At 52.8% G+C, this 22,397-nt stretch overlaps 1 protein-coding gene across 1 annotated transcript; it reads right to left on the bottom strand.

Annotated features, from left to right (window-relative positions):
- Positions 1 to 8,529: 8,529 nt before the first annotated feature.
- On the bottom strand, positions 8,530 to 20,482 carry LOC142020882 (uncharacterized). Its single transcript, XM_075009125.1, has 6 exons — positions 20,418 to 20,482; positions 17,236 to 17,568; positions 13,323 to 13,646; positions 12,485 to 12,528; positions 12,047 to 12,140; positions 8,530 to 8,837 (listed from the first exon to the last, which is right to left on the bottom strand). Exons 1-6 carry the CDS (start codon positions 20,476 to 20,478, stop codon positions 8,530 to 8,532), a joined length of 1,164 nt encoding a protein of 387 aa, XP_074865226.1. The 5' UTR covers positions 20,479 to 20,482.
- Between the last annotated feature and the right edge of the window lie 1,915 nt (positions 20,483 to 22,397).

Raw genomic sequence — 22,397 nt, 5'->3', positions numbered from 1 at the left:
GCCTGCCGTCACCAAGGCAACACCACTTGGGAAGGGCCCGTCTTCTTTCCAGGAACAGGCCAAGATGCTGGGTGAGAGCACTGAGTCAGAGACTCGTGGAGAGAGACACCTGGAACTACTGGATACCACGAGGGGATATTACCCTTTTGTAGCCCTGGCCCGCGCCAGTTGACTGGGACTCTCTTCTCCAAGACCTCCAGCACCCCGCACCTTTAGTACAACCTTTAGTACATTGACTCGGCAGAGGGGGATTGAGCTGGTTGGGTACATCACGGAGCCAATGGAACCCGATGCCCCACAGGTAGCACGAACTGGGAGCAATTAGTCCCTACGGGAGATGCACTGGGGACAGGTAGGAAAAAATGATGGGCCAAACCAGGAGACATGCTGAGGTTTCCTGTAATGCTTTTGTAGAACCAGCAGGTGGTGGCCCAGCACCAGAGCAGATGTTTGCGGCCTGTGACCTGGGCCAAGCACTGTGCAGCTCCTTCCCTTTGACTCTGCCCTGCAGGACACATCGGTCACGGCACTTTTCGGTCATTCATCTCTATATCCGCCCCCGGGTACAACACCACCTATGGCTGGCGCTCAGCTGGGACTGGGCGGCCTCATCTCCCCAAATGCAGATGATGTCCAGCACTTCAGCATGGCTCCAAGGAGGTGGTCTCCTGGTGCATGGGGCAGGTGAGGTCACCTGGGAGAAGTGCCGGGAGTGCTGTGGCCATCGGCTGACAAGTGCTTTGGGTGTCCCCGAGCAAACAGGACGATGACTGTCAAGCGCTAAAAACGGGGGGGCCAACCTGCAGCTCTCGCGGCTCTTTGAGCTGTGAAATGTGTCCCCTTCTTGGAGACGTGCACCAGAAGTGCCATCCGGCCCTTTGCACACACAACCCAGCTCTTGGTGGGAGAAGTGCATGGTGGTCGTGGCAGATCAGCTCCCCCGCCAGCATTTCTCCAGCATGACCCCAGCTCAGCTCTGGTGAGCGGCTGGCATCAAATCAGTTCAGCAGAGGGCACTGAAAATGATTAAGGGGGCTGAAGCACATGACCTATGAGGAGAGGCTGAGGGGTCTGGGGATGTTCGGTTTGCAGGAGAAGACTGAGGGGCGATTTAATAGCAGCCTTCAGCTTCCTGAAGGGGAGCGCTAAAGAGGAGGGTAAGAAACTGTTCTCAGTGGTGTCAGACGGCAGAACAAGGAGCAATGGTCTGAAGTTAGAGGGAGAGGTGTAGGTTAGATATTAGGAAAAACTACTTCACCAGGAGGATGGTGTTTCCAAGACAGGTGGTGGAATCTCCATCCCTAGAGGTTTTTAAGTCCCAGCTTGACAAAGCCCTGGCTGGGATGACTTAGTTGGGGTTGATCCTGCTTGGGGCAGGGGGCTGGACTCAATGACCTCTTGAGGTCCCTTCCAGCTCTGTGATCCTATGATTCTATGAAACTTCGGCATGTGTTCCTGGCTTTGGGGGAGGGGAGGGGGATTGGGTTACAGTGGGGGTCTAAGGGTGCCTGGTTCTGGGGGAGGGGAGGGGGATTGGGTTACAGTGGGGGTCTAAGGGTGCCTGGTTCTGGAGGAGGGGGAGGGCATTGAGCCACTTAGTATATATTTATTTCTCTCTCTCTCTCTAGATAGCGAGATAGAGAAAGAAAAATAAATATATAACCCGTGCGTCTTTGCACTCTGTCCTTGGCTCTTAGTCCCTAGCTGTTTGCCCGCCCCCCATGCTAAAGGAATGCAACGGGCAGGTTGGAGGGTTGGTAATCCGCGAGCAGGGCAGTAGAGTTCAAACCGATGACCTGAGAGGCAAGAACAAGCATTGTGGGATAGGTATTGGAGGCCAGTCACAGGGCTGTTATAAGCCCCCAACAGCAGATGGGAACCCAGGACCCCTGGAGCGTAACACAGGTGCAGCTGTAAGCCAGCTCGCCCTCAGCTATAGCTGTAGAGGAGACCCAGTGTTTTTCTGTGTAAGGGGTGTAGGTGCCCCTACATGGGACAGTGAACCTCCCCCCGGTGTGTGGGTTACACACTCTGGCTTAAGGGAGCATGTCCTGAGCTTCAGAGCCCCTGCTCAACTCTCAGACAAGCCCCCACTTGTGATTGCCCACAGGAGCACTTGACCCTGGGACCTCAGTGCAGGAGCTGCTACAGTCTGAGCTGAAAGCCAGGAGCTTCCCGCACTGAGTGCCCGAGGTCCCAGGTGTGAGTCCAGCTGTGAGTGATTGGCCCTGTCGTACTCCCTGGTGTCCACCCAGGCATTGTTTGAGCTAAAAGCCTCCTGCAGCCAGAGCTCAGGAAGCTCCACGCCCTCATCGAGGGGATCTACCCAGAGTGGAGCAACTGTGGAGTGTGCGCACACTAAGCCCTGGCCAGTGTTGGCTCCTCAGGAGCCCAAGTGCTGGGAGTGGATTGGCTGGTCTGTAACTGCTCAGTGTAGACAAGGCCTCGGTTTTCAGAACTGCAGTGTGGCCTGGCTGGCTTCACTTCTTCCCTCCCCACCTCTTCTTCTGTGGTGCTCAGGCCAGGCCGGCCCACCAGAAACCACCCTGTGCTAGAACTCCACCAAAGACCCCTCACCGGGGCCCCATCAACTCTGTCTTTGATTTGGCTCTTGAAGCAAAAGAGAAATACAAGTATTTTCAATCCGCTGAGCAGCTGAGTAACACACATTGTGATTTACAGACCCTGGTGTGTCCATAAGCACCCGTTGTGTATTGCGTGACAAGTCCCATCGTCACAGGGAATTTGGCGTGAGGGACCCAGAGAAATGCCGGGTGGGATCCTGCCTCCCCACCTCCCCCAAACCAATACCCAAGAATACATCAAGATTTTAAAGGGAGGCCTCCTGAGCCCCAAATACAACTCTTCCTTCTTGGTTTTTATCTCACCTAATGGTGGTTTCCACAGTGGCACGGGCCTGGAATCCTGTTTAACCAGAGACCGTGCGCAAGGCTGAGCCATTTCAAAGAGAGTTACCTCGAAGGGGGAAGACTGAGGCACAAGCCGAAGTGCAATGCTGCCCAGGGCGCTTCCTGTTCAGCGGCTGGGTGCAGAGCGTGTGCAGGGAACAGGGACACTTATCTCGCTACTGCCTGGGGATTTCATTAGCTGGTCCCTGGGGGAGGATCCTGTGGGTTTTGGCGCAGGCTGCAGAACGGAGGCCAGGAGGAGCTGGGAGCTTCTCAAGCTTCAGAGGCGGTCTGAGAGCCTGAGGCAGCTGGGGACTGTTGGCCCACTGAGGAACTGGAGGGGTCTTCCCCTCAGCGCTGCAGCTGTGGTCTAGGAGAGACCCCTGCTCTGGGTGTCCAGGAGCAGCTGAGTGTCCGTGTGCTCTGCAAAAGGACGGGAAGGTTGTGCCTTCCTTTCTCATCAATGGGCCAAGACTGGCCGTGTGGTAGTTTCTAGGGTGCGGCTGAGGTTGGGGGGAGCCGCACAATTCACCGACTTCCTTGCTTCTGGTGTCCGGATGCCTCCAGCCACGCTGGTCATTCTGGGTCTCCAGTGGCACCTGGCAAACGAGAGAAAAGTGCACCATATGGACCCGTTCTGAGTACCCGAGTGTGCTGGCCTCTCTCGGCACCAGCTCCTCCCCTTCATACTGGTATCACTCCTCACCTGTCTCACACATCAGCCAAGGGTCCCGGCCTGTCTCTGAACAGCCTGTCTATGGCAGACCTCAGCAGTCGAGGTCCAGCTTTCACACAGGCGGCCTTTATATGCAGTGTCATAAGTCAGGTACCCCTTACAGAGCAGGCCTGCTCCCCCCAGCTCTGGAATCCCAACCTCAACCACCCCAGGTAGCTGAGGGAGTCACAGGGCTTCCACTTGGTCCATCGGTCTCTGTCTGGGGACTGCCCCTACTCTGACGAGTTATGGAGCCCTCGTTAAAGGCAGAGTCACGCACCTTGTGAGGAATCGTGCTCTAGCAGAGCGTCATCCAAAAAACCCAGTACTCATGAAAAAACAGATTCCCCCCAGCCCCTGGTGAGGTAGGCAGATATTGTTATCCAATGTTTTAGCTCATGTGGATACCAAGAAACAGGACGATATGCCTTACCCAAGGTCCCACAGGGACCGAGTGAGACAGAAGACCCGAGAGTGCTGGGTTACCAGCCGTCTAGCCACCCTTTCCCTCCCCCTTTACGGTGTCTTCACAAGTGCGTCGAACAAGGACAAGGAATGCACCTTCTCCCAGTGAAACAGTTTCATAGCCAGTGAAAACTGTATCTGACCCGGCCACACTTCTGGTTGATCTATCCCTGGCCCACAGGTCAACCATTCAATATTCTCCACTGATGATCGTCGAGTGAGAGGAGATGCTGAAGCGCCACCTGTCTGTTTACGTACGTATGAGAAAATGAGTCGATTGTGCTCTACCTGACTTGAAATGTACGACAACGTTCACGAGCACGAGAGCAAAGAAGAGCACCGCTCCCAGGATGTTTCTGAGAAGCAGAATGTCAACTCTTACAGACGTCCCTATAAAAATATAAAAGGGGGAAAGCGGTTGTTAGTGTTTGGAGTCATAATAGGCTGTGAGCAAACGGAGAGAAACCCGTGTCCCTGGGGAAATGAGGTTCCTTATGGTTCCAGATCTAATGAATGCCCTGTCGGCCAAAGGGCCCAAACCGTGACAAAGTTGCCTCGATTTATTAAACTGGTTTGGCTTTCTGAAGGTCGCAGTAAGTTGGTTTTATGAGCTGAAGTCGGGATATGAAACGGATCTGCTTTACACCCAGGATGTTCTGTTCCAAGCTTGCTCATTTGAAAACTGCTGAATGTTCACCGTGCTGCTTCCTCTGGTTGCTTGGGAGAAGAATCTGCAAGCCAGTGGCGGGCCACCTGTGGCTTTCAGGCCACATGCAGCGAACCAGAAGCTTGGCTCACAGACCCCTGGGTGCACTGTGGAATCATGGCCCCCCATGTCCTACACCGCTCCTCCCACCTGGCACTTTCAGAGCGGCCTTAAATTGACTGACTGGGTTTCCCATCTCACCCCTCCCCGAACCTTAATCCTGCAAAGCAGCTGTTCCTGGCATTCCAGCTTGGGGAGGAAGTGGGAAGGGCGGGGACAATTCGCAGCTCCGCCAGAAGCACTGGGAGGGAAGGGGAGGAGCGAGTGCGCATGGGGCTCTGGGGGCCCCGAGCATGATGGATGTGTGGAGGAGATGGATGCATCGAGGGACTGTGAGGCTGCATATGAAACCCCAATGGGCCACATTCATTCAGGCTGCTTAGGATCCTACTCGCAACAGCTTCATTAATAAACAAATAAATAAAGAGGCAGAGCTTTACCCTTTGGGTGGTGTTTGGTAGCATTGCTGGCCTTCTGCTACTCCTCCTGTGGCATGGCTTTGGGCAAGCTCCCAGCTGCATGGCGCAGCAGGGGCGGGGCTGAGCTCCCGCCTTGCATGGCAATGAAAATTGGCTCACGTCTCGCTCTTGGCACCCTGACCCAGTGATGTAGGACATTCACTGAAGTCTTCTCAAATGCTCTGGTCCTGTTACAACCCAATTTACTCACCACCATCCAAAACCATCTGTTCTACTCTGCAGATTCTTCCAGTTTCTGGTTGTGGACCTAAATTTTGTTTTTAGTCTGGGGCAGAGGCAAGGGCCCTAAGACACTTGGTAGGTAGTACCCTCAGCTACTGACTCACGTCATCAAAAGACGTCTTGTCCCCTTGTCTCATGTGGCATGAAGAGACCTGAACAAATGGAAAGCTCTGCCAGTGTCCTTCTGGTCCTCTCCCTATTGGCTCTTCCTCTTTAGTTCGGGCAGGTCTACCCTTGGCAGGTAAGTCGATTGCAGATATGCAGTCCTAGGTATGGCAATTGTGTAGCAAGAATCGACTTATCTGCTTTTGACTTACCTGGCCTTCCGCACAGAGGGAGGTTGATGGGAGAGTTTCTCCCAAAGAGCTCCCTTACTTCTCGCCATATTGAGGAGTACAGAGGTCGACTGTTGACCCCAGATAGTTTGATTTTGCACATCTCTACCAGGCATGTGAATCGAAGTCTGTAAGTTCGACCCTGAGCAGGGTTGATCTTCCACGTAATATAAACATACCGTTAAAATTAGACCTCATGTTAGAACATCTGGCTCTGGTTGACCTCCATGGAAAAGCCATAGCTTCCTGAAAGCAAAGGCGGCTTGTGGATTCTTTTACAACAGCCCCAGTGGTATGGGTATGGTAGACATGGCTTATAATGCCCCATTGAGGATCCGCATGCAACTGGAGCACTGGTGGTGGAATTTAAGGGCCAGTCACCACAGATATTTACAGGAATGATCACTGGCAACTGATGCTACCCAAGAAGACTCAGAAAATTTAATACTCTAGTAACATGGAATTCTGAATATAAAGTAATAAAATAATCTGTTCTTAATGGTCATTATTAAAATATCAGTACAGGTTGAGCCTCTCTAACCTGGCACTCGTGGGACCTGAGAATTTGGACGAGAGAATTTGGTGGACTATGGGAGGTCACGTTGTCTAGCACATTACCAAGCCTTTCACTGCTTACTGGGCTCTTAGAAGACATTTAGGGATACATTACAGCTAAATAACAACACAGAACACTGAGAGCCAGGACGGGTGGCTGGAAACAAATTTCTGGGACCATGGGAAACTTGGCCACACCCCTGATAAGCGGTCATCCTACTAACTAAAATCTTGCTGGATTATGGATGTTCCAGACAAGAGAGTTCCAGATTAGAGAGGTTCAATCTGGCCGTAGCCATTAAAATATCCCCTGTAGGTGTTAGGAAATTGACTGATGTACTCCTGTTTTTGTATCCAAAGCAAGATTGCATTTCTCTGAAAAAATTCTGGCCGTTGAAAAAAGCAAGAATAGTACAGCTTCCTAAACTTCTTTGCATCAAGAGGCTTTATCCAAAGAGATGTTTGACAAAAGTCTCAGGTAGACTTTGAGGCAAAAGGCCGTAGCAAGCTCAGTGTGTCCTGCAAAAGCTTTCTGGCCATTTGCTGGGATGACAATTCCTCTTGTGAGCGGCACAATGAGTAAACCTGATCTCTTCGTTGTCTCATGTTCGAGTGTCACTGGAGACTTTGCTTTTCCCTGAGGAGGGTAGATCTGAGCTTTGAGAGTCCTAAGTGCTCTTAGGAGAACAATAGGAATTTAACTTGTTAGCCCCTCAAAAGAAGAACCGCGGAGAACCATTCTGGGTATGCGCCACTCCCCGCTACACTTACAGGTCAGTACCAGGGAAACGGAGCTGACGTTAATCTAGCTTTGAAGCTCAGTTTCACTTCTCAGCCTCATGGACCTTTCTAAAGCTTCAGAGAAGACGGAGGAGGGTGCGGCATCAAGAACAGCAAAACCTCTGCAGGAAGCATTGGACGCTGAGGAAGATGACCGTGGATGAAACGGAAAGTAACTTTTCTCCCTCCTCAGCACCTCACGGGGTAAGAACTCGCTTGGGCCGAGTCTTTGCTTTGAACTGGAGGTTTGAATTGCAGGAAGAGGCCACACAAGCAATTAAGGACAAGCTCTGGAACCTACTGGGTCAGGATATAAAATCCAAGGAGTCACAAAGGACTGGCCGGGGGTCAGCCACCTTTCCAAGGCAGAAATCCGACCTGCCGCTTCATCTCCCAAATGAGCCGTCCTGAGTGACCTGACGGGGAGCCCCACCCCCGTTTCCTGGCCTGGTAAGGTGGGAGGAGGGAGACGTGGACGTGGGTGAGGGGGAAACCTCCACCTCGGTGGTCTCCAACATTTTTAAGGGCAAGATCATTTCTTGAATTTAAGTGCACCCCAGGACCTACCTCAAACCCGAACACCCTTGTTCCCATCTCTGCTCCGAGGCCCTGCCCTGCTCACTCCACCCCTCCTCCATTCCCAGTCATTTTCACCAGACTAGGACAGGGGGCTGGGGAGTGTGTGGATGGGGGGGGGGAAGCAGGTGCTGGTTTTGAACCATGCAGACTGCAGTGCGGAAGGAGCTCCAGGCTGAGCTGGGCCGAGTGTAGGAGTGCAGGAGGTGCTCAGAGCTGGGGCAGAGGTTCAGGATGCAGCCTCTCTCTCTCTCTCTCTCTCTCTCTCTCTCTCTCTCTCTTTCTGTGGGCACCACTTCCCCCAGGCAGCTCCTGGGCGGTGGCCCAGTGGGGCTAAGGCAGGTTCACCTGCGTCCCGGCCCTGTGCCTCTCCTGAAAGCAGCTGGAACGTCCAGAAGTGGCCGAGGTGGGAGGCAGATGGCTACATGAGCTCCCCCAGCTGCAGGCTCTGACCTTACACCTCCCATTGGATGTGGTTCTCTGCTCCTGGCCAATGGGAGCTGTGGGGGCAGTACCTGGAGGCACGTGGATCCCCTTCCCTGCCTGCCTCAGGGCCCACGCGGATGAGACAGCTGCTTCCAGCAGTGGTCCAGGGATGAAAATGTTACCCCCAGTGCCTGACGGGTTGGACCCATCATTCGTTCTCTGTCCATGATGCTGTCGTTCTCCTTCTCCCTCCCAGGGAAGAGCAGACAGGAAAGTGCTGGTACTTGCCAGTGATGGTCACTCAGCTTCCGGCTCCTGACGCAGACACGTTCCGAGCTGTGCTCCCCACCTCACACACGTAGGTTCCTGAATCTGTTATATTCACGTGCTTCAGAGTGAAAGTGCTCCGCCCATTTCCCAGCTCTGTGGATCTCATGCCTCCTTCACCCCCCAGCTCCTTCTTCTCCCCAGAGCCGTTGTGTTTATACCATTTCACGTACAAGCGGTTGGGTCTTTTCAATGCTGTGAAGTGACACTTCAGGGTGAGCTCTGCCCCTTCTGACTCATGCATCTCGGCTGGGGTCTGATTCACTGTCAGCTCGGGCAGCTCTGCAAGAGAGCAACACAAACTATTTCACCTTGATGCAGGAGAATTTCCCTGGTGATTCTGGAGTGACTGGGGCTGTATCACAATAAATATCTCCCCCTCCAGGTTCTTAGGTTCTTTTCTTCTTGCCTGGCCATTTCTCAACCCCTGATTACTAGAGTTTAAAGTGATCTCTTTGTAATCCTAAGTGTGGCTCACTGGCCGAGATAGTGGCCATTAGACCCATTACACAGACAGAAAGAATGAGTCTCCTCTACAGTTGTAGCTGGAAGCCTGCTGGCTTTTAGGTCCAACTGTAGAGCTCCTGCCCTGAGCTCCAGACGTCCAGGGGATTAAGTCTGCCTGTGAGCGGTTACACGTTTCACTTAATCCATTTATAGCTGTATGACACACAGCAGGACTCCTCTGTTTCTGGCTGGGGACCAGCAACCCACAAATGTTCAGTGAGCCATCTCTCCTGCAATAGGCAAACAAGACAAGAATGCAGAAGCAAGATTAGAAGGGCAAAGGCACAAAATGAGCTTAAACTAGCTACAGGCATAAAGGGAAACAAGAAGGCTTTTTATAAATATATTAGAAACAAGAGGAAGACCAGGGACAGGGTAGGGCCATTGCTCAGTGAGGAGGGAGAAACAGTAACAGGGAACTTGGAAATGGCAGAGATGCTCAATGACTTCCTTGTTTCGGTCTTCACTGAGAAGTCTGATGAAGAAATGCCTAACATGGTGAATGCTAGTGGGAAAGGGGTAGGGTTAGAAGTTGAAATAAAAAAAGAACAAGTTAAAAATCACTTAGAAAAATTAGATGTCTGCAAGTCACCAGGGCCTGATGAAATGCATCCTAGAATACTCAAGGAGCTAATAGAGGAGATATGTGAGCCTTTATCTATCATCTTTGGAAAATCATGGGAGACAGGAGAGATTCCAGAAGACTGGAAAAGGGCAAATATAGTGCCCATCCATAAGAAGGAAAATAAGAATAACCCAGGAAACTACAGGCCAGTCAGCTTAACTTCTGTGCCAGGAAAGATAATGGAGCAGGTAATTAAAGAAATCATCTGCCAGCACTTGGAAGGTGGTAAGATGATAGGGAACAGCCAGCATGGATTTGTAAAGAACAAATCATGTCAAACCAATCTGATAGCTTTCTTTGATAGGATAATGAGCCTTGTGGATAAGGGAGAAGCGGTAGATGTGGTCTACCTAGACTTTAGTAAAGCATTTGATATGGTCTCTCATGATATTCTTATAAAAAAACTAGGCAAATACAATTTAGATGAGGCTACTATAAGGTGGGTGCATAACTGGCTGGATAACCGTACTCAGAGAGTAGTTCTTAATGGTTCTCAATCCTGCTGGAAAAGTATAACAAGTGGGGTTCCGCAGGGGTCTGTGTTAGGACCGGTTCTGTTCAATGTCTTCATCAATGATTTAGATATTGGCATAGAAAGTACGCTTATTGAGTTTGCAGATGATACCAAGCTGGGAGGGGTTGCAACTGCTTTGGAGGATCGGGTCAAAATTCAAAATGATCTGGATAAATTGGAGAAATGGTCTGAGGTAAACAGGATGAAGTTTAATAAGGACAAATGCAAAGTGCTCTGCTTGGGAAGGAACAATCAGTTTCACACATACAGAATGGGGAGAGACTGTCTAGGAACGACTACAGCAGAAAGGGATCTAGGGGTTATAGTGGACCACAAGCTAAATATGAGTCAACAGTGTGATGCTGTTGCAAAAAAAGCAAACGTGATTCTGTGATGCATTAACAGGTGTGATGTGAACAAGACACGCAATGTCATTCTTCTGCTCTACTCTGCGCTGGTTAGGCCTCAGCTGGAGTATTGTGTCCAGTTCTGGGCACCGCAGTTCAAGAAAGATGTGGAGAAACTAGAGAGGGTCCAGAGAAGAGCGACAAGGATGATTAAAGGTCTAGAGAATGTGACCTATGAAGAAAGGCTGAAAGAATTGGGCTTGTTTAGTTTGGGAAAGAGAAGATTGAGGGATGACATGTTAGCGGTTTTCAGGTATCTAAAAAGGTGTCATAAGGAGGAGGGAGAAAACATGTTCTTTTTGGTCTCTGAGGATAGAACAAGAGGCAATGGACTTAAACTGCAGCAAGGGAGGTTCAGGTTGGACATTAGGAAAAAGTTGCTAACTGTCAGGGTGGTCAAACACTGGAATAAATTGCCAAGGGAGGTTGTGGAATCTCCGGCTACGTCTACACGTGAAGCCTACATCGAAGTAGCCTATTTCGATGTGGCGACATCGAAATAGGCTATTTCGATGAATAACGTCTACACGTCCTCCAGGGCTGGCAACGTCGATGTTCAACATCGACGTTGCACGGCACCACATCGAAATAGGCGCAGCGAGGGAACGTCTACACGGCACAGTAGCACACATCGAAATAAGGGTGCCAGGCACAGCTGCAGACAGGATCACAGGGCGGACTCAACAGCAAGCCGCTCCCTTAAAGGGCCCCTCCCAGACACACTTGCACTAAACAGCACAAGATCCACAGAGCCGACAACGAGTTGCAGACCCTGTGCCTGCAGCATGAATCCCCCGCTGCAGCAGCAGCAGCCAGAAGCCCTGGGCTAAGGGCTGCTGCACACGGTGACCATAGAGCCCCGCACGGGCTGGAAAGACAGCATCTCTCAACCCCTCAGCTGATGGCTGCCATGGAGGACCCCACAATTTCGACGTTGCGGGACGCGGATCGTCTACACGATCCCTACTTCGACGTTGAACGTCGAAGTAGGGCGCTATTCCGATCCCCTCATGAGGTTAGCGACTTCGACGTCTCGCCGCCTAACGTCGAAGTTAACTTCGAAATAGCGCCCGACGCGTGTAGCCGCGACGGGCGCTATTTCGAAGTTAGTGCCGCTACTTCGAAGTAGCGTGCACGTGTAGACGCAGCCTCCATCGCTGGAGATATTTAAGAACAGGTTAGATAGACGTCTATCAGGGATGGTTTAGACAGTACTTGGTCCTGCCATTGGGGCAGGGGGCTGGACTTGATGGCCTCTCGAGGTCCCTTCCAGTCCTAGTAATCTATGATTCTATGATTGCATCTCAACCAGCCCTGGTCAAAAGCAGCAGCTCCTGGGTGGCCCACAAGCCCTCCTTTGGGGAGACTAGCCAGACAGCCCCAACCCTTGTTCATAAGGCCCTCCCCAATCCACTGTCCATTGTAGCCCCAGAATTACCTTGGACCCCCAGCCAGTGCTTGGCAGTCTCCCCATCATCAGCCTGCCGGTTGCGCCCACCACCAGCCTTCTGGCCTGCAGCCGAGCTGAGCTCCTACCAGCATGGGGCAGGGCTAGGGTGTGCCTTAAGCGGATTTATGTCAGCTGCCCATGAAGCAGCTCCAGGCTTCACCCACGCACAAGTCACGAGTTCCATGTTTTACTGCCCTGTTCTCTCTCCAGTCCCAGATCCCATGCACACAACAGGCTTTGGATGGACCGGTGGGTGTGCATGCAGTATGGACCAGAACACAGCCTGAGACCAAGTGAAACATTGGCTGGTAAAAGAACTAAAATGGAAACATTGAGGCCTGCGTGACAATATTTAGGGGGAACAATTCTGGGAGGTGTTGAGCATTCTCAGTTCCTGTTGAAGGTGGAACTGAAGGCCCTGCTCACCTTCCGGGGCTGTGTGGTCTTATTCTCACTCACCTGCATTTCCCCTGCGAGATGAGTGGGAGGGAAAGGCCTCTCCTGGTGGCGAATCAGCAGTGGAGCATTGGCCTTCCAGGAAAAGCTCGCTGAGCTTATGGGCCCCCAGCCAGAGAGAACCTGGCCCAGGCCCAGGGAAAGTAGAAGGTTTGGTATGATCGCTCCTCCCGGACCCGTACTTATGCCACTGGGGACCAGGTGATGGTTCTCATACCCAGGCAGTAGAACAAGCTGGAAGCTGCCTGGGATGGCCCCTTCAAGGTAATCAAGCAGCTGAATGAAGCATACTACATGGAGGGACTGTCGAACCGGGCTCACCACCACTGGGTGAATCACATCAACACAATGAAACCGTACTGGGACAAGGAGAATTTGGTGCTGGCCGTGTGCTGGCACTGGGAGGAGTGGGGGATGATCTGCTGGAGGAGCTGCTCCCTGGGACGGGAGCTGGCTCCTTGCTGAGATCCATTCCCCTCTCTGATTGGCTAACCCCTGCCCGGAGATCAGAGAGGTCCTGCTGTAACCTGCGAGCTCTGAAGCTTAGGGCAGTCACTTCTACAGTTGGAGCTAAAAGCCAGCCGGCTCTCAGTTAAATCCGTAGAGGAGACTTGTTCTTTCTCTCTGTGGAAGTCCTCTAGGTGCCACTACATGGGACAGTGAAGCACACCTAGGTGTGTGGGTTACAGTGCGTTCACACCAGCAGCTGTTCTCCAACCAGCCCCAGCTCGCTAACCTGGCTGTCCACCGAACAGAGACGGGCTCCCACCCTCTGTTGCCAGATCAGGTAGGAGGGTCTAGCACTTACTCTCGATGGTCACCAGGGTTCCTGTTCCATTCCCAGAGAGGTTTCTCGCTGTGCTCCCCACCTCGCACAGGTAGTTTCCTGCATTTGACAAATTCATATTCTTCAAGGTGAGAGAGGCAAACCCGTTTTCCAAATGCAGAGCTGGGAGCACGTCCCACCCCTTCACCAGCTCTTCCTTCAGGCCCTCCGTCCCGTAGCGATACCATCGCACAGACATGGCACTGTGGTTAGAGATTGTCTTGAAGGTACAGTTCATGGTAAGTTCCGAGCCTTCGAAATTGCTGAAATTGGCTGGGGTTTGATTCACCATCAGGTCGGTTATTTCTGCAGGACGAGAATCACAGATCATGGCACCTTTGTTCAGAAACCGGTCAATGTGCCAGCAGGCAAGGGGAGATATACAGAATGGACCTCTCTTGTCTGGCACGGTGGGGACCTGACTGGTGCCGGACTAGAGAATGTGCCAGACCACAGGAGGTCAATATTGCCTAGCACATTACCAGCACTTCCACTGCTTGTTGGGCTCTTAGAAGACATTTAGGGGTAACTTACAGATGAAGAACAGCCCAGAACACTGAGAGCCAGCCCCAGCTTGGGGAGTCGGGAAGTCAGGTCATGAGGCAGATGGTCATCACCTGGGGGAGCCTGAGACAGGTGTCTAGGGACTCTTCTTGTCTGCTGGGTTCCCTCCTCAAGCGAGGGCTCTTGGGACGTCCAGCGTTGCTGCCGTAGAGCTGAGAGCCTAGAAGTTCTAGTACATCTCTGGGGTGGCAGCACTGGGGTAGCTCTGCTAAGCAAACTTCCCAAGCTGGGGAGCACAGAGCTTCTTGCATCCTGGGCCAGCTGATTCCCCAGGCTGCTCTGCCCCTGCACAGGCAGCTTGTAACCGGCTCTGGCCTCTTGAAGCCCTTGGGCTCCTGGCCCTGGTGCAGGCCCTTAGGTGTCTCGATTCGGAATGACAATGATATGTCACACAAACTGACACCACCGGCAGGTGGGCTGCGGCCTCTAAGCTCGATTGCAAGGACTGAATAATAACAGCAAACTCGGCAAACCCCTGTGTGGGTCTGGGTAAGACTCTCTGGGGGCTAAACTAGAAGGATGCACATGTGGTTGCTTCTGTATGTTGAGCATGTTGGATGCACCAAGGGCTCCTTGCACCCCTCGGTCTGTCCCCCAAAGGTCCCTGGGGGCCACCCTCCAGCTCCCCCGATCTTTCAGGGATCCCAAACCCCCACCCTCACGCTAGGCGCTCTGGATGCCCCCTGCACGCTGGGGCCAGGGGTGCTGGAACCATTTGTGGAGTGCAGGCGCTAAGCCACAGCCCTCCGACCTCTGTCCAAACCCCTCCCTGCCCCCTAGAGCTGGAGCTGCCATCTGGGGCCCCAGGCCTGATGCTTGGGCAGAACCCTGCATGAAGGGCCAGCGACCAAGCTCCTGCACGCGGGGATGGCAGCTGGGACCACAGGCAGCAGGGGCATGTGGCCAGGAGGCTCAAAACCTCGAGATGCTGCAGCATCCACCCCCCCACACCCCAGCACCCCACCCCTGGGGCTGGGGTCCTCCATTCCTCCCCCAGCTAGGAGCTCTCTGTGCACTAATTCACCCCCACCCCCGTCCACCAGTGCAGGGTCCCCGTTCTCCCTGCGTGCTAGGGGCTTCAGAAGTTCTCCCTTTGCAGCCTTATCCCCAGGTCCACGCCCCCTGCCCTCCCCGCGTCAGGCCTCGGGGGGGCCTTCCGTTCCTCTGCTCCCCGCCGCGAGTGTTACATGGTCTCCCTCTGGCTGGGGCGCGAATCACCCAGAGGGGAGCTGTGAAATGGCTCTGAAGGAATTTGCTACTTCGGGTGCACTGAGGATGCTCAGCCGCTCTCCCTTCGGCAGCATCAGGTAACTTGGCACCAAGGTCCTCACACCACCCATGGGTCTCCCCACCCTCTCCCAGCCCTGATCCCACCTCCCCTGCGACTCCCCCGCCACTCCTATACCCCAGCCCCTGCCCCAGGTCAGGACCCCCTGCTACACCCAAACACCTTCCCAGAACCCTCACCCCACACTCTGCCCCACCCGGACCTCCCTCCTGCACCCACACTTCTTTCCAGGCCCTTGTAGCCAGGCATGAACCCCCCATTTGGCCTTTTCTTCTTCTCCCCCCGCCCCACCCCACTGGGAGAGACAGAGAGAAACAAGCAGGGGAGACAGGCAGCCTTTGATGTCCTGGGAACGCAGGTGCGCTGTCTCGCCCAGCCTCTCTACTACACACAAAAACCAGACAGTGACTGGGCTAGCTAATGGCTGCCCTTCTGGCTGATCTCGGTAATTGACACGCCTGATCACTGCCCCAGGAAGAACGGGGAACCTCCGCCCATCACCTCCAAAGGTGCCCAATTGTCCACAATTCACAGGTGCGAACTGAGCCTTCCACCGTCCCTGGGAAACCTGGGGTTCAAAGCATTCCTCCCGATTGGCCACTTGAGACCAGGAAGAAGCCTACGTGACAAAAGGGGTATAAAGGGGTTTGGCAGCCCACCCCCCTTTGAGTTTCAATCACCTACACCTGCTGGCCAGGTCTGGAATTAACTCCCGAGACTGGGGACGCCTGGTTCGTATCTACTTCTCCCCGAGGGATTGAGAGAAAGATTCTGGGTCACACCGGATCTAGGAGGCAGGGGTAAGAATTACACCTGTATTACACTTCTTTCCTATAGGAATTGAGGGAAAGACTCTGGTTCCACCAGGTCTAAGAGGCAGGGGTGAAAATCACACCTGCAACAGGCCTTTCTTGTGTACACATTACTTGTATTAGTCTAAGCTAGCGAGTTTGTCTAGAACTTTTCTTAAGTTAAATTGTGTAGTTTCCCCTTTAAAACCGCGGGCACGAGCTGTTTTTGGGCTATAAACTGCTAAAACCATTAGCCTGGCACTCAAACCGCGGGAAGCCCCTCACCTTATCTTCAAAATGCGTTTACCCCTTTGATCTATTAGAACACTGCGACCCTCCGCTACCTTTTACATAGAACTGGAGAAAATCATTACCTTGCCTATGAAACCCCAGGGGGTCCTCACCTCACCTTAGCTGGCCACCTGCGGTCAGCAATGACCTTCTGTGAACATTAGTAACCACGAGACAAATCATTGTCCTGTCACTCACTCGGAGGCCATCTTGGTTTCATTCATAAATTGAGCGGTCAGTTTAAAACCCCCTTTTACAGGTGGCAGCCGCTGCTGTTGTAAAATCGCTGCCAGCGGTTCCCTATTAACTGTTAGTAAAGTTATAAACAAAAATTCACAGTTGTGGTACTTTGATCACTTGTCTTAGTTACATTGTTTCCATCTTTGTATGAATAAAAAGTAACTGTTAAAGCCTCTCTAAGTGTAATTTTCCTCTTGCTGCTGTACCCAAACTAAACACAAACCAAAGAACCCAGCCTGCCCTGGCTGCTTAGCGTAGCTGCTGGTGTGGCATCACCCCCTTTGCCCCACCAGACCCTAGCTGGCACCTGGGCATTGGCTCACAGCCCTGCAAGCCCTCATTAGCACAGGAGAAATGCTCGGCCCAGGAGGACTGACCATAATTCATGGGGTGCTCCCCTGCGAAAATCCTCACCCACCCCTGGGCTAAATCCGCTTGGGATTAGCCAGCTGGACACCTCCCAATACCAAACTTAAAGCACCTCCTCCACTCTGGGGCTTAACCTGGCACCCCTGAGGCAGCCAGAACCCCCACAGCCATCCCTAGAACGCAGGATCTGGTGTGCTACACAAGCTCCCCAACTCTGCCCTTTATGCTTTGCACTGCACCGTCTCCACCAGCACCACCGGAGCCCTCTCTGGGTCACACCCCTCTGTCAGCGTCCTGCGCGCTCCTCAACGGGTTTTCTAGGAGACGAAAGGGGAGTTCCGCCGGGTCTTACCCTGGATCGTCACTTGGGTTCCACTCCCATTAGCGCGCGCACCTGTGAAGAACCCAAACTCGCATAGGTAGGTTCCAGAATCCTCGACTTTGGCTTTCCTCACAGTGAGGGAAGTAGCCCTCTTGTCTTTATCCACGTGTTGAATGATTCCATCTGTTCCATTGGACAGCTTTGCTGTGACATCGGTACTGTCTTTATACCACTCAACAAACCACTTGTTCGAACGACGGCTTGTGTTGAATGTACACGTGATGGTGAACTCTGCCCCTTCCATTGCACGGACGGACTCCGGCGTCTGACTCACCACGATGACAGCAGTATTTGTGGCGGCTGCTGCAACACAAAGTTCCGGGTCACCATGTGAAATTTTTGCAGTAGGAGGATGAATTAAATCCAACACAATTGTTTACAAAAGATCCACTGCAAAATGTTCTCTGAAGGACCCCGAGTGCATGAGCACGAACCCTCTGCTGAAGGTCCCGCCATGAAGCTCAGAGCAGGGAGTGGGTTGGGCTCAGACTGGGCTTACGCTACAGGCGCTGTTAACCAGCCTGCCACACTGGCTCCAGCCAGCCAGCCAATTTCCAGGCATCTTCCAGTGACTAACCCCCCGAAAGCCAGCTGGAGAGCGCTGGGTGGCTGTGAGGGTTCCAAGCAGAGCCCCGATGCCGTGAGTGGGGCACCACGGTGGTATGTCAGCTCCAGGGAGGCAATTCTCATCAGCAACGGGCCAAACAAGCACTGGGGGAAGGGGTCAAAGGAGGGTGATGGAGACGGAAGCCAGACACGAGTGGAAAGGCAGCTGGAGGGAGGAGGAGGCTGGTGGGAGTGGAAAGGAGAGGGTGCGCTCAGACAGAATGTGTGCAAAGCAGGGGAGAGGGATAGAAACACGCTGAGGGATAAAGAAAGGGGAAATACAACAGGCTTTTTACAAGGAGCAATGGGGTGAGCAGCTGGTTAGTCTGATTTCAACCCCAGACAAACAAACCAGCTCTGGTTGGCTGATGATGAAGTTGTCTGATAAAGGGAACAGCTAACGTAATACCCCTGGGGCTCAGCCTCACTGCCACTTATGTCAGCAAAACTAGAGAAGTGGTTGTTCCCCTCTGTTCAGCACTGGTGAGGCCACATCTGGAATATTGTGTCCAGTTTTGGGCCCCCCCAGCACAGAAAGGATGTGGATGTGCTGGAGCAGGTTCAGCAGGGGGCAACAAAAATGGTTAAGGGGCTGGAGCACATGACCTATGAGGTGAAGCTGAGGGATTTGAGTTTGTTTAGTTGAGAGAAGAGAAGACTGAGGGGTGATTTAATAGCAGCCTTCAACTTCCTGAAGGGGAGCTCTAAAGAGGATGGAGAGAAACTGTTCACGGTGGTGACAGATGGCAGAACAAGGAGCAATGGTCTGAAGTTGAAGAGGGAGAGGTGTAGGTTGGATATTAGGAAAAACTATTTCACCAGGCGGGTGGTGAAGTACTGGAATGCGTTGCCTAGAGAGGCAGTGGAATCTCCATTCCTCGAGGTTTTTAAATCCCGACTTGACAAGGTCCTGGCTGGGATGACTTAGTGGGGGTTGATCCTGCTTGAAGCAGGGGGCTGGACTAGATGACCTCCTGAGGTCCCTTCCAGCCCCAGGATTCTATGATTCTCACTTTCAGTCACTCAGGGTATTAATTACACTGACCTAAGCACCGATGCAGACAGCAGAAAGTTTCTTATAAAATCCTGCTTTGGGCAAGGGGCTGGACTGGATGACCTCCTGAGGTCCCTTCCAGCCCTAGGCTTCTATCATTGCTTCCCCTGGGATCCTACCAACCAACTCCCCGAGTTGGCTAAACCTCCCATCTTGAAATCTGCTATCTCGAGTGTGCTGTTTTTTCTCTGACTCCTCAACTCAACCATCTCCTGGTCCTTTTTACCTAAGCCGCTTTCCACTTTCAAATTCTCAACCTATTCCCTCCTCATTGTCCAAATGAAGTCTCGAACGGCCTCTCCCTGAGTAGCTTTCTCCTCCCTGTGAACTAGAAAGGAAGCTCTCCAACACATGCCAAGAACTTGCTGGACAACCTGTGACCTGCTGTGTTACAATTCCAATGACTGTCTGGAAGCTGAAGTCCCCCATCACCACCAAGTCCTACACTTTGGGCGATTTTGTTAGTTGTTTTTTAAGAACCCTCATCCAGCTCTTTGTTAGGGGAAAGAGGATGCAATGGGCCAGGGTCCACCCCCATGGAAGTCAGGGCAGGAGTATCACCAGCCCCACCCAGGGTCCCAGCTTCAGCCACCAACTCATGGCTCTCTTCCAGGCTGGGGTCCCAGCCACAGCCAGGGTGGTACATCCAGCCAGATCCCCAGCGGCAGCTCCCACCCTAGTCTCAGCTCCCAGCTCTGGTGGCAGCTCAGCTCTCTGCAGCCCTCAGTCATGGTTCCCACGGTGGGCACAGGTGCATTCCATTACCAGCAAAGAGGGGATGCAATGGAAAATGTGCGGAGACTCCTGCAGCAGGGACTTGCCAGGAAAAGTGGGACGGTAACGACGTTAGTTACAAAGCAGGGCTGGGACAAGCCAGAAATGTTGCCGATCCTGTTGCAGCATGAGCTGGGGTGGCAGAATCTGGGACAATCCTACAAGGGCGTCTTTCCCAGCTGTGCTGACACAGTGGCCAACATCCCCTCTGGTTTGTTTCCAGAAGAAATGTCAGAGGAGATCTGCCAGCCATGAATTCACATCAGGACCTTCTTCGTAAACGACACCCAGGTCTGCACTAGAAAAGCTCTGCTCTCTAGCTTGTATTGGCTAAGCTACCCAGAGGAGAGGCAGTTTGTAGCAGGAAAATAAGTGCTCTTCTCGAACCGCTTCTGCCAGTTCCTTACACAAACAGAGCTGCCCCAGCGAAAGCACTTTCTGGTCCGTGCCGCATCTCTGCTGGGGCTTTAGCTGGTACAAAACATCTTCATAAAACTCACACCTGTCACTCGCGGTGCCGTACGGGGCCGAGATTCTAGTGGAAAGGCCAAGAAGAAAATGCTACACATTGATTTGAACGTTGATGCTGACACCAGAACGCCTCACCCGGCCTTTACCTCACTGAGCCCCTTTCCTTCCTCAGAAGTGTTGGTTACTCTTTGTCCCTCCGTCCCCTCCAAACGCTCGCTTCTCTCACAGTCACACCCCACCCACTCACCTGTCCTCAGCCACACAACAAGTGGCCAGAGCGGAAAGCTCCATTCCAGCCGGGGTCTCATGTTTCCTTCCGGTGCCTTTCCAGTGGGTGGGGTCCCTAACCGAGGGGATGTCACATTTACTGCTCAAAAAGCCCCTGCTCTTATTTTGCACAGCTCCTTGTCTGAGTAACCCCAGAGCCAGTGTGTCCCCCCTGCTCCCCGCGACACTTCTCCTTTCTGTGCTGTCACTAGGGAACTCTCTTCCTCTCTACAGTATTTTTAGCAGATGGTTCTTTCTTCCACATGTCAATGGATTGCCAAAACCCCTCCCTGCCCACTTCCTTGTTGTTTGTTACAGTCTTTCACTCTGAACACACAGTGAATTTAAAAATACTCCTGTTGAAAATGTATAAAACTTCTCTCTCTGAAGCTCGCGACTACCCCCGCCTTCCCAAAGATTGAACGTATCAGACCGTGATGAAGTTCATGAGGATTTTGTCCTCCCTAGTTAGGTTGCATGTAGTTCCTGGTGCCCTAGAGTAACATCGGGGGGGGGTGCCTCAGTTTCCCTAGGCACAGCATCAGTGGTAATGAGCGTTTGAGTGATGATGTCTCACACACAGACAATGGAAGTTCCTGCTGTTTATTACCTAGGCAACCAGGTGATGCCTTTCTTCCCTAGGAAACAGGTGGGAGGAGGGACCTGGCTGGGTTTGAACTGGAACTGGGCTGTGGAACGGGGCAATCTGGTCTGGCTGGAGAAGGAGGAGGAAGGACCAGGGCCCCAGCTCGGGGATCCCCTCTGGGCCCCTCTCCCCAAGATGGATGGTACTGACGGCTTCTGTTTCCTGTGCTGACATATCCGTTCAGCTCCATGTCCCTGTCACCTAAGAACCCCTCTGCCTGCATCCCAGCAGAGAGACCCAGCTGTTCCTCTGAGCCTGAGAGGGGGCCCCAGGTAACTACAGAACTTTGTTTCTTGGATACTGTCCACACCAGCTGCGTTTCCTTCACCTGAAAGAATAACCAAAGCCACTGAATTGCACTCAGAAATGGTCACCTAGGTGATAAGAACGGCCTTGGACAGATCCAGTCATTTGTACGGTAAACCCTCAATATAACAGGCTAATAGGCGGAGAAGGTTGTCCACTATACCGAAAGTCCATTATCTCATAGAACCCTAGGGCTGGAAGGGACCTCAAGAGGTCATGGAGTCCAGCCCCCTGCCCCAAGCAGGATCAACCCTAACTCAGTCATCCCAGCCATGATGAGAGGGTTTACCTGCCCACCCACCCCTGCCAGGCTGCCCCAGCCTCCCCTGCCAAAAAAACCAACCAACCAAACCAAACCCTGCCTCTCACCGGAGAAGCTGGTGGCTGGTGGCAGCTGGAGGTGCCTCATGGCTGAAGGTGCCTGGCTGCGCGGCTGCAGGTGCCCCGACGCATGGTCGAAGCCGCTTCACTGCACAGGGCTGGAGGCACCCCACCACGTGGCTGGAGCCGCATCACCATGCACAGCTGGAGGATCCACCGCACGGCCTGGAGGAGCCGCCACCAGAGCCCCCACATACGCATGGCGGCTCTGGTGGAGGAGGTGGTGGCTCCAGGCTGCACTAGTGGCGAGTCCTCTTCCCTTTTCCTTTTTTTTTTTGCATGGAGGTGGATGATTTTATGGACCCAAGAGGACTTCAGGACAATGGGCGGACATCCATTGTTCCCAAATCCAAATCCCGCTAAATTGGGGTCCGTAAAATTGAGGGTTTACTGTCCATGAAAATGCTGAGCAAGGAAACCAGCTTCTCAAATCAGTTCTGGAAGAACACAGCCACGGCTGTAGGGATCAAAGTTCGACAGGTGATATGGCTGCCCATAAACATTACCAAAAGGAACAGATCAATAAGCATCTTGTACCACAGAATCACAAACACTCGTCTCCTCGTCAGTGCCGGGCTGCTGCATTGTTGGCTTGAAACCGGATGGTGATAAGTGACCGCCTTCATT

Source organism: Carettochelys insculpta, chromosome 14 (genome assembly GCF_033958435.1).
Source record: "Carettochelys insculpta isolate YL-2023 chromosome 14, ASM3395843v1, whole genome shotgun sequence".
Classification (NCBI taxonomy): domain Eukaryota; kingdom Metazoa; phylum Chordata; order Testudines; family Carettochelyidae; genus Carettochelys; species Carettochelys insculpta.
The sequence above is the reverse complement of the archived record's forward strand: the minus strand, read 5'-3'. Positions and strand labels throughout refer to the sequence as shown.

Coding starts and splice junctions, on each gene's coding strand:
- LOC142020882 (XM_075009125.1), bottom strand. CDS start 20,478: ATGAGACCCCGGCTGGAATGGAGCTTTCCGCTCTGGCCACTTGTTGTG. Junction 13,647..17,235: donor AACCCAAGTGACGATCCAGG/GTAAGACCCGGC, acceptor CTCGTCCTGCAG/AAATAACCGACCTGATGGTG. Junction 8,838..12,046: donor GCACTGGCTGGGGGTCCAAG/GTAATTCTGGGG, acceptor GCTCTCTTGCAG/AGCTGCCCGAGCTGACAGTG.